An 11688-nucleotide genomic window follows, 5' to 3' on the forward strand; every position below is an offset into this window, starting at 1 on the left:
ACTAAATATGTTCATTTATAAGTTGAATACTTATTCATTATTATTATTTGTACCTAATCTCCTTTTCTGTAGGACTAAATTCTGACTATCTGCTGATATGACACCTTAAAAGTCTTGAGCAAACTGTGAAAATATGCAGCCTTTACTGCTTTGCTATGTACCTTTTTTGGCACTTGGAAAACATAATTTACGGTTCAGTAATTTGTCCGAGGGAGAGCTTGCACTTGTATTGACAGAAATGGACTTTCACTGAAACCTTTATCTCTGAGAACAGAGTTATGTAATGAGCTCTACAGATCTTTCTACTTGAGAGGATATTCTGCTGTGTCTGTTTTACATGTTTTGTGCATGTGAGATCTCTTTGCTCCGCTGTTTTCATGGCTCTAAACCTTTGACCTAGTTTGGGGCTGAGTTCTAGGAAAGCAGAGCAGTACCACAGAACTGTGGCTTGTTTATCCATGGAAGAAGGAGCCCAGACAGGGAAAGAAACCCTATCTGCACCCCACCTGCCCGCAGAGCCCCTAACGCTCCCTCTATACTGTAAGACTTGGCAATCTTCCATGGTGTGGGTCCTCTATAATAGCTTATGTGCACTCTGGTAAACAGATTATTCCCAACGCCAACACCACTGAACATTGCACCATGTTATCAGTATTTTGCTATTTTTCACCGTCAGTTTTCTTAACGACAGTTAAAAGACTTTATGAGGTTTTACAAAATGAGATGCTAATGCATTTTGTGTGTTTGAGGAATGCCTTGAATTACAAAAATGACTCTTTAAAGCTGGACCAACCACTGTGCTTGGAACAATTTAAGAGGTATAAAACTGGGAGCAGCAAGGAAAATAGTTTTAAAGCATTCTATAAGTCACAAGAACCTGCATAGAGAGGCTTTGAAGTTTCTTACATCCAATTTAATATAAATTCATAAAAGAGTGTCTTAAAGATTCTTGGCCCATGCTTTTAACAGCTCTCTGAGGAAAAGTCAGCAATTTCACAATGCCAGAGGCGGCTTTCTTTGGCGATATGATGTGGGAATATGAATCAGGAGGGTCTGTATGCACGGACAAAATATAAGAGATGTATATGAGACTAGATAAACAGGGAAGGAAATCCCGAACACAATTTTCTCATACAGATTTGTATGTTTTTATTCAAAAACTTTATTTAAAAAAATGTGCATTAACATTGCATAATATTAACAAGGTTACAATATCATAACATATCATAAAAAGGTCCGACCTTCTCTGTGGAAAGTGTGGAATCTTAAAAACATGATGTGCTGATTTTTGTGTGCAATATGAAATACAATGAGAATCGCCTGTATATTAAAGTGTCTGTGATCACAGATGAAAAATGAGATGAGATGAGAATGTCATAGATTTCCGAGTGACAAGAGATAGTTTTCTCCCTTTTAGTTGAAACCAAATAAAGTATTTCCTTTTTAAGCACCATTTACCCTTGAAATATTTACCAAGACTTCATTTCTTTTTCCACCAAAATGAAAATTATTTTCATAAAAAGTGGAGTTTACTCTGTGTGCAGTTTTTTATATAACTTCCAGCAGCAGGGATTTCCTGTCGTTGGATTTGAGCTCTCTGCAGTTGCTGAAAATGTTCAAAACAGCTGTCTCGATAGAGAAAAGGTGCTCATCCTCCACCTCCGGACAGTGGTGCCTCATAAATTCTGCAAGGCGGACCAGGTACTCAATGTTGTGGCCGGTGTTGCCTCTGCAGATGGCAATCTGGGCGGCAATCTCCACGTCCGAGGCCGGCCCAAGGTAGATGGGGTTGTCAGGTGTGGCGATGTAAACAAGGGACAACACTGAACCGTGACCCTCTTTAGGCATGAATTCCACCATCTCTGTTATGTACCCGCCCAGGACAACCTCTCTCATGTTTAAATACTGAAGAGACGCTTCGACCTGGCACTCAGTCACTTCATAGGCCACGCCCCACGTGCAAGCCTGCAGAGTACAAACAGGTGGAGGTTGACACACTAGTTTGCAACACTTGGCCTAAATTCAAAGCAAAAGCAATGGATGTTTTGACACTAAGTCAGGCAGGTTTAAACTTGACTTTGTGAACATATACAGAGAGAAAAACCTAAAAATAAAACTACAGTGTTTTGGTTTGTCAAACAACATTGATTGAGCCTATAGAATATTATTTAAAGTCCAGGTTTTGCTTGACCCAGTGCCAGAATTTAATAGAAATTAGAACATTAAACTGTAGAACAAACAGTAGACAACCAGTAAATAATGGGTTTAACATTTTTCCCTGTTTATCATGCCACAGTTACAGTTTATTGCAACACATCACACAAAAACTCATAATCAGAAAGGTGGAAAGTTTAAAATAGCAAAGTGGTTCTTTTAGTGTGATTGGCCGGTTAGCTAATTATTTTCTGGGCTCTTAGTGGTAGGAGCAGAGTTATTACTTGTTATTTGTTTTTATTTGTCACGTGTATTGCAATACATCTGAGAAGGCCAGTGACTCACAGTCATACATTCCAGTCTGAGTAAACAACACAGCCTCATCGGGCTTGTAGTGCTGACATTGAAAAAAAAGAAGAAGAAGATATTTTTAACTTCACACATCTGATTTTAGTTCCTTTTAAAGTCTTTTTCCAAACCTAGTTTTAGTTTTACTTTCTAAGGATTACAGAACTTCTGAATCCACTGCTTTACTTACACATTCAATATTTAAGTGGTTCACTCACCTCCTCATCTGCTATTAGTGTGACAACTCTGGCTGGCTGTAGAGAGCAAGGACACCGACAGTGAGAACTCAACAACCAACAAGAAAATGCTTCATACTTCACAGCAACATACTGTAGCCTACATCTAAAAATGCACGAGCGAACTCCTGAAGCGATCAGAATCAGCAGGAAATACTTGTGTTCCAGGTGTGGCTGCAAATCTCACCTTTTCCTTGTCCCCTCGATGGAAGTCATCTCCGTGCCAGAACCGTCTCTTGTATCCTCTAATGTACCCTATTTTTCTTCTCTTGTATTCAAAATCGGGTTTCCACACTAGGGAGCCATAGCCAAATATCCACAGGCTGCTCTTTTCCTTTATAATGTCCTGAGGTTTCATTGTAGGCACTTAACTTCGTTTGGGAAAAGAAAAAAAAAAGTCCACAAGTAGCTGCTCGATGTTATTTCCAGTCGACCTTATAGAGTCTCATACATCGGGCTGCTCCTATATATAGATATATAGATAAATAAAGCGCTGAAAGGAGGAACCATCTTTCACGTCACAATGAAGCGAGGCATCAGTAATTAGTCAGTGTCATCAAAATGTGCAAATACTGCCCATTCCTCCTTAGTATACCGACGTGCACACACGTGTATTTGTTGATCAAAGTACGTCAGAGAGACACGACCTTGGCCAATTAAATAGAAGGGGCGGGGCTCATTTGTGGCGACGCCTCGCCTAAGTTTTGAGTCGTTGCGTATGAGAACACGCAAGCACCCGGGGCAGGGACATAAGAAGAATAAGCAGATATATTTTAAAGAGAAGAAGAAAGAAACTGTCTTTGTTTCTAACATATTAATCTTTATGAGCACTTTCAATATACAGCATAGGGTCAAACTCATAGTGCAGAGGTAATCGCATTACCTATAAATAGCCGGGACTGTTATATCTGTGCTCTCTTAAGCTCATTAGGTGTCTGTGTTCTCTATAGACGAGCTTAACACCGCAGTGGCTGATAACTGAGATCAGTTTGTCCTCTGTAAGTCGGCGAGGATGATATTTGATGGGTTAAGAAAGGAGAGAACTACTTTCTTGTTACTTCACATAAAACCTACTGCCACCAGGTGGTTGTGAAAGACATGGCTCTTTACTTGAGAGAAACATCAGCCTGGTGCTTTGATATTGGCTGAAGGCTGGGTTAAGTAAGTAAAGTGTTAGATCTCCAAAGAGACGGTGCAATTGTTATTAGTCCCTGTGTGCATCATGGAGCCTTGGCTGTGGGGCCCTTTGTTTGCTGTGATCATGCTCCATTAGTTCGAGGACATATAGATTTTCTCCGCGCACTAGTTTTGCTGTGTTTCTCACACCTTTCACCTTTCAGTCAGCTACAAGAATCAATTATTGATCATTATAGACGCAGATATCAAGAGATGCAGCAGTTCCAAGATCCATTTAAGCAGAAAAGACAACAAGGACTCTTTATTATGACATACAGACTTTTAAATATATATATATATATCTTTTTGTTTGAGTATTTTCTTACATTTCCTGCCAATTACAATGCTGCCCACTGAATGATTGCTAGCACAATGATTTCATATCACGCAGACACAGATCTCATAGACATAGTATCATCAGAAGAAGCTACCAGGCCAAATATTACTGCATCTATAGACAATGAAGTCACTTTCACACCAGGCGACACAAATAAAGCTTCTAGTTGATTCCAACATTTAATTTAGGATCTCTATTTGACCAGATGGACACTCAACCGACGAAGACCGACAAACAAACAGTGTACCAGATATGTAGTTCTTGTTTCTTTTCATAGCAAAAATAATAACAATACAATAAAAACACCAGAAAAAAAACCACTTTAAAAATATATTCACCTTTGTGAGGCATCAACTTAAAAACAGATGTACAAGTCATACTTCTAATCTCAACATATAAATATACACTATATACAAAATAATCTTATAAAACATAGAAAGAGAAAAATCAGTGCTTCATATACTTAAATTACTAATGAAATACTAATCTTACAAAATAACATTATTGATTCAGTAATTTCCATTGAAGGCGTTCTCGGTACGATAGTCACAACATGTATTTCTTTGTCTTTATTTAAGGGGGATTTTGCATAAAGTAAAACAAGGCCTTATCATGAGTTTTCCCTGCACGGCGCTTTAGCATATTGCATCATTTGATCTTTCACTGTTACCTCCATGGGGTTGTGCAAAGAAATCAAGATAAGCAGGGCACAACAATTCCCTTTAAAAAGGGGGTATAAGGCTTTGTGAGCAAGGCTGAATACATTCTTTATAAAACGGATTGAATTTTCAAACGATAATCCTAAACATCTCTCAAAAATGAACCGTTTTCAGTAGTTTTCTTTTTTCAGTCCCTTTTTCTTTTCTTCTTTAGCACAATGCTGGTTTTTGTTTGCATAGCGCGTCGCAGGTCAGATGAAATGGAAAAAAAGCTGGCTCCATCCACATTCCCGTTGGCGGTGAGTTGATTTGTTTGATTGCCGATTACTGCAATAAGATGGAAAGCGTCCATCGGGATAGCCCACTTCTTCCAATCAGCATGCGGGCACACGCATCTTGGCCCGTTGCCCTCGGAGGAACTTGAACAGAGCGGACGAGGCTGCGAGAGCAAGCCTGATTAGCTCATTATTTCCCTTTTTTAAAAAAGAAATCCCAGTCTTTACATTCGCACATAGATTAGTAGCTTTACTTCTATTGCATTCAGAGAGCACACAAGCTCTATCCAGTTATCAAGTTTTCAAGAGCAGCAACTTGCGTTTAAATAAATCCCAGTCTTTCCACACTTGTAAACAGTCCACAAGAAATCCAATGTTGACGATGAATAATATATTCAATTTATTATACCTGAAAGAGACGGAGTCCAAACATTTAGTGACAATCACAGCAACATGCGCAAGATCTAAATGACCAGTTATTAAAGGGCTGGAACAAGTAAATAGATTTACCTCAGTTGCAATGATGCATTCATTTTTCTCTTCTGCTATTACGAAGACAGACTGGTACATTGAATCTCCAGAAGAACTTATTGTAGATATTCTACACTCTGGTCTCTCACTGTAAAGACACAACATGTCAGGCACACGGCACAAAAACAGTGGTATAAGTCAACACATGCATCTCTTCTCATCCACCTACCTGTACATTCTACTTAAATGTTTCGTGTCTTCTATTGACTTTTCACAGTTTTCATCTTTGTCCACAAGGGACAGTTCATCCTTGTACCTCGCGGAGGGTTTATAGTCCAGGTGATAGTGGTTGATGTATTTGTGATTAGACTTTTCCCTGGGACAGTCCACCTCCAATTCAAACTTTTTATTGGTGTTCTTGAGCTCTAGAGTAGAGATGAGGTTCTCCTTCTGAAGGTCAACCTTGGAGAGGTTGTTCATGGTGTCCGAGTCCTGCTCCTTATCCTTCTGCTTCTTGATGTGCCCCATCACTGCCACTGCCATGCACAAAAGCAACAGAACAGCCACTATGCCCACACCCAAAACGATGGCTACCAACTTTTGCTTTTCACTGGACTCCCAGCTTATTGTCGGGCTGGGGGTGTTGGCTTGATGCTCACTGTTGAACTGGCACTGAGGGCCGCTGTAATGGGCCGGGCAGATGCAGGTGGACTGGCCTTTGGCTCCTGTGGTGCAAGTCCCTCCATTGAGGCAGGGTTGAGAAGCACAGTGGTCTGTGGGCTTGTCGCAGTGGCGGCCTGTATACCCTAGGGGACAGGTGCAGGTGTAGTCGTTGATGCGATCTATGCAGGTGGAGCCGTTTGCGCAGGGGTTTGAGGCGCACTCGTTGACGTTGATCTCGCAGCGCAGTCCCTTGAAACCTGAGCGACAGCTGCACACTCGGAGGTTACCGCGGACCACGCAGTGTCCACCTGTGCAAAAAACACCATCATTATTGATTACTGCTGATGTAGAATTACAGCACCATACATGCTTTTGCAGTGATGTGCATCTGGTGTCTTACCATTGGTGCATTGCAGTGAGGTACATTTGTCCACTTTCTTCTCACAGTTAAGTCCAGTGTATCCTGGTGGACACTCGCATGTGTAACTACGGCCATTATCCCTCTCTTGGCATGTGCCACCTTGGAAGCATGGTTTGTCTGCACAAGTGAGCACCCTGTGTTCACAGTGTTGTCCTTCGAATCCCTGCGGACACTCACACTTATACCCATCCTCAGAGTCCTGCAGGAGAAAAGATATAAAGTTTATCAAAAAAACCCTCCGTGTCAGATGTTTTTTATCACATCCTGTTCACGACTGCCCCAACAAACCCCATTATCCTTAGACCAGATTCTATTTACAGTACATCGTCTGTGAACTGGGTCATCCACTGACTTGACAATCGATAGCATCCTCCTGGACTAGCAGATAGACGGAGGCAAAAACAAAAACAGGAAAGCCTGTGTTGTGGGAAAGGAGAGAGAGAGACTTCCGGACTCACCAGGCAGCGACCTCCGTTGTGGCAGGTCTGCCTGTCACATTCCCTGACCTCCGAGTCGCAGTTAACCCCGGTGAAGCCTGGCAGGCAGGTGCAGGTGTAGCTGCCCTGGCCTGTGTTCAAGCACGTGGCCCCGTTTGCGCAGGGTTTATGGTGGGTGCAGTAGTTCAGGTCTGTAAACAAACAGGAGGAAACGTGACTACTGGAACCAAAAGGAGGGATTGCATCAAATGAGCCACTTATTTTCCGCTTTTTGCATTATCCTTTGAGACAAAGACGTCTGGAGTCGCTTTCTAATTCACTCACCTTGGTCACAGAAGATGCCCCCCCAGCCTTCTTTGCAATTGCACTGCCAAGCCTCTTTACAGGTACCGTGTTTACAGGACGGATGGAGTTTACACACATCACAAAAGAGACCCTGCCAGCCCTGTCTGCATCTGTTCACACAAAATATAATAGCTGGATCACACACAAATCAACTTTCATCTGCTCACTCACATACAAGAGCTACAACAAGCCTGACAAAAGGGGAACAATAGTGAAAAAAGGTCCCTTTTTACTTATTGAATTCTTTATATCTCCCATGAGTAGGGTTGACTTTTATTTACCCTTTTCGTTGGCTAATTGTGGAGGGACAGCAAACCAAAGTGAATACTCACTTGCACTCTCCAGGTAATGTGCAGTTTCCGTTCCTTTCATTGCAGCCTTCAAGACAGATTGCTGAGAGAGAGGGGGGGTGGGGGGGGGGGGGGGGGGGGGGTAAATTAGTGTTATTAACTTATTAGGCAATTATTAAAACAGCATTTATTTATTTATTTTACTCGCTGGTGTATCAATAAAAAACGATTTCCTGTTGAGTGTCGCGAGGCACATTGATTTTGCGTGATTTTTAATTTTTAATTAATTTATTTTTTGCACTGTTGGTTAGAGCGGAGCAGATGTTTGCTCTAAAAAAAAAGAAAGAAAAGGGGGAAAAAAAGCAGGACAGCTGCCCCATTGTTACGGGCGCACTGTTCGAGCCCCGTGTGCAGCTGCCGCCCCACACCGCCTCCACAATAGGGCCTGCAATTTAGTGGCGCGTGGCGGGCGATAATGCCGCGATTAACCCTGACGCGTGCTGCCGAGCGACCACCGCCCTGGATTAAATCGCACGCGCCCAGAAAGAAAGCAGCATCAGGTTGGCTGTCGTCAGATTTCACCTGAACCTCATTTGTGCGCAAATTGTGCCCTGCTTCCTCGCGTCACACGCACACCTGTGATCATGTGGCTTAACAGGTCATTTAATATGGGCCAAATGAAGTCAAGAAAAAGAAAAATTGGAAGGATTGAGAGAAAAATAAACGTACAGAACCTCCCTTATCTTCCTTTGTAACTACCTAATATAAAGCTGTTAATAGCCTGTGTTTTTTGCTCCCTTTAGGACTAATGCGCAAGCAGCCTTCCTGAAATCTGACTCATGACCTTTTATACAAACAAAGAAAAGTGCCCATATGGTGTCTTCACTCTTGCTTACGTTCTTGGCAGTATTCTCCCCTCCATCCCGGCAGACAGGCTTTTTCCCCATCAGGCTTGCAGGTGAAGTGGCCAAAACGGTCGTCTCTTGGAGCGCATCTTTTGGAACAAGTGGCCCCGTAGTAATTTTCATTGCAGATGAACCGGTATGAGTACCGTAGCTCCGTCTGCCTCCCGCTGAGCACATCCTTGGACCACTCACGCCCTATTCCCAACTGCCTTTGGATGGTAAAAAAGCTAATCAAAAATTCGGGGTTGGTGGTATCTGTGAATAAAACAGAAAAAACATTTAATCCTATTTAGGTCACAAACTGGGTCACATGAGGGACTGTTTAAAATTTAGGCTGCTCTATGACGTTAATACATCTAACAATTATAAATTTTAACACGATACACAATTTAAGAGGCATACTTAAAAGGCCTCCTCAAATTCCCCTTGCCGTCACTTATCGCCATTATGCGCCCCGTTCACAGAGATTAAAAAAAAAGAAAAAAGAATAAAGGTGTAAAATCCAGGAAAAGGCTGTCATGGGACTTTTGGCAAGGCTTCAAATTCTCACTTAGGCGATGTACACTTTCCCATGCCTGCCAAAAATAAACCAAGGGAAGTACGATTGTGTTTGGCGAGATTTGATTGCAAAGGATTGTCGTGTGACTCATGACATCCTAACAAACACGAACCCATGACGCTGAAACGCCAGATGCGTTTGCCAGCGCTTCATACGTTCATCACGTTTCTGATAAAAGCGGACTTTTCAGTAACAAGTAAAGCAAGTTACACCCACAATGCCTCCCTCTAGTGGCGAAAACCCAATAAGCATCTCCTCACCTCCGGGCTGCTCCGCTGCAGGAGAATACCAGGCTTCAATAACTAAGGAGAAAGCACCCTGTGGGGACAAATGACGGAAACAATGGTCACAAAACAACCTGAAGATCTCATATCTTTAGCTTTGTTTGGATGAAACAGGGGTTTGGGGTCCTGTAAAGGGGCACAACACTTTACATATATATAAAAGAAAGCAGCTGCACTTAATTCAAATGATCCATGCAATAGGGACTGGATTGTGTCCTACATGAGTTCACATAGTTGAACGCAGACTCAGTTTTAGGCAAAGGATAAAACAAGTCCTCTGACCCTTAAGCGTAGTTTAAATGGCACAAAAACGTTGCATTTAATTGGTGTGACAAAAGCTAAGTACTATATGCAAAATATATTTCAGAGTGTTGTTTGGCAGAAGCATTTTTCAGCACTTATCAGCTGTGAAGAGCGCATTTTTAAACGCGCGGTGTAGATTTGGTTTGGTTTCTGCGTAAAAGCGTCAAACGAGTGCGCCCGACAGGACAGGTGCTCTTACCGGCCAGGTGAAGTTGAGCGGCAGGCGTAGCCTGGCGTCCGGCCGGATGCTGAAGGAGTCGGTGCCCAGAATAGGTGTGCTGGCGTTGCCAAATATGCAGTTTCCAGGTGACACCTCCTTCTGGAAGTTCTTCAAACAAACCTTGAAATAAGTCCTGCAGCCACTCATGTCGCAGCTAAGCCCGTTTGCCAGCAAACCTTTCGTGTTCTGAAAATGATTCAGCTCTATCTCGAACACACCCGTTCCGAAAACCTAGAAGGAAATAAAGAGTGAGCACAGAGAAAGACATTTTTCCCAAAATATAAACGCAAAGATTTAAAAAACAAAAATACCTGAGTAGATACTGTAATAACTATTGCGAGGACAGATGTGAACCAAACGGCCATCCTTTAGTTTTATGTGCGTATCCTTAAAAAACAGTTTGTCCTCCCACAAAAAGACGCTCCTATTCCAAAACTGCAGTGATGATAAAATAAAGTGATCAGAATAAATAGAATCCTTTTCTTTTCTTTTCCTCCAAAGCCTGTAGGACAAGATCCAGCTCCACAATCAGTATCCAGAAGAAGAAGTTGGGAAAAGACCGAGTTATCCGTGTGCTTGAGGTTAGACAAATATCAGTAACGTCAATATCCACAAGTGACTCATTCTGCGGTCTTTATGTTGCCCATCCATCGTGCCGGTTAGCTGTTGTTTGAGTTTGCTGTGCTGATGTGAGCCTTGTTTTGCCAACAGTGATGCGGGCATGTGGCGGAGCATCAGCGCATAGTGACTCCCAGTGAAGGATGCTTGACGTCCCTCCTCAGTTTTTATACGCCGTTACAGACAATGTCAGTGGGTAAACACCGCCCACTCCCCTCTCCACTTTTTTTTTTTTGGTGTGTGTCTCTCTCTTTCTCTCTCACACATGGAGTGTCATTAACATGTATAATGATTTTTAGAGGAGTTTGTTGTTTAAAATAAGCGATTCATACGCTGTTTATGCGTAAACTAAAATGAAACAGTAGTTTGTTGGGGGTTTTTCTTGGGGGGGTTGAAATACGGTGTTTCATAGTGTTAATATAGATGAAGCTTTCAGGCATCCAGAATTTCACTGTTGCTGTCTTCAGGGGTCACTGATTGTGTCTCTTTCTTTTCCCCAGTGTTTATTTTAGAAGATGGAGCAGGATACAGCCCTCCCCTAAATGGATTTAAATTTTAAACAAGTGGTGTCACTCATAAATCAGGTGAGGAACCCACGATTTTTGAGACCAAGACCCTCATATAAAGTATAATATTAAGTCCATTTCTATAAATGGGCAGTTATCATGTGAAACGCTTATGTGTGGACAAACACAAAGCTGAGATTGTACTCTAGCTGAGCACTGTTTGTTGAACTAACATCCACATGGCAGCTGAAAAACAGTCTTCTTCTTTCAAGTGTGTGCATAATTGTTCCAAGAGGGAAAAGAAAAATGAACTCAAAGCAGTATATGAAGGCGGCAGAGCAAATAAATTCACACGCCATATGCAATTTTATCTCATGAAAACTCACGCTGAGCGCAGGCATTGTTACCTTTATCACCCCTGCAGCAGGCCAACTTGTCTGGGAGGATTTACAGTGAGGGAACAGGATTTAGTAACCGTTCC

The 11688-nt window shown here is 42.1% G+C and overlaps 2 protein-coding genes across 2 annotated transcripts; both read right to left on the reverse strand.

Annotated features, from left to right (window-relative positions):
* Positions 1–1166: 1166 nt before the first annotated feature.
* LOC134645226 (glutathione-specific gamma-glutamylcyclotransferase 1-like) lies at positions 1167–3350 on the reverse strand. The gene is made up of 3 exons (XM_063498578.1): positions 2926–3350; positions 2721–2756; positions 1167–1965 (listed from the first exon to the last, which is right to left on the reverse strand). Exons 1-3 carry the CDS (start codon positions 3094–3096, stop codon positions 1549–1551), a joined length of 624 nt encoding a protein of 207 aa, XP_063354648.1. The 5' UTR covers positions 3097–3350; the 3' UTR covers positions 1167–1548.
* A 228-nt stretch (positions 3351–3578) lies between these two features.
* Positions 3579–10823, reverse strand: LOC134645917 (delta-like protein 4). The gene is made up of 11 exons (XM_063499545.1): positions 10395–10823; positions 10063–10314; positions 9537–9594; positions 8709–8972; positions 7855–7915; positions 7502–7632; positions 7199–7368; positions 6720–6939; positions 5886–6627; positions 5696–5804; positions 3579–5594 (listed from the first exon to the last, which is right to left on the reverse strand). Exons 1-11 carry the CDS (start codon positions 10446–10448, stop codon positions 5589–5591), a joined length of 2067 nt encoding a protein of 688 aa, XP_063355615.1. The 5' UTR covers positions 10449–10823; the 3' UTR covers positions 3579–5588.
* Positions 10824–11688: the final 865 nt, after the last annotated feature.

The sequence above is a fragment of the Pelmatolapia mariae genome, linkage group LG16_19, assembly GCF_036321145.2.
Source record: "Pelmatolapia mariae isolate MD_Pm_ZW linkage group LG16_19, Pm_UMD_F_2, whole genome shotgun sequence".
Classification (NCBI taxonomy): domain Eukaryota; kingdom Metazoa; phylum Chordata; class Actinopteri; order Cichliformes; family Cichlidae; genus Pelmatolapia; species Pelmatolapia mariae.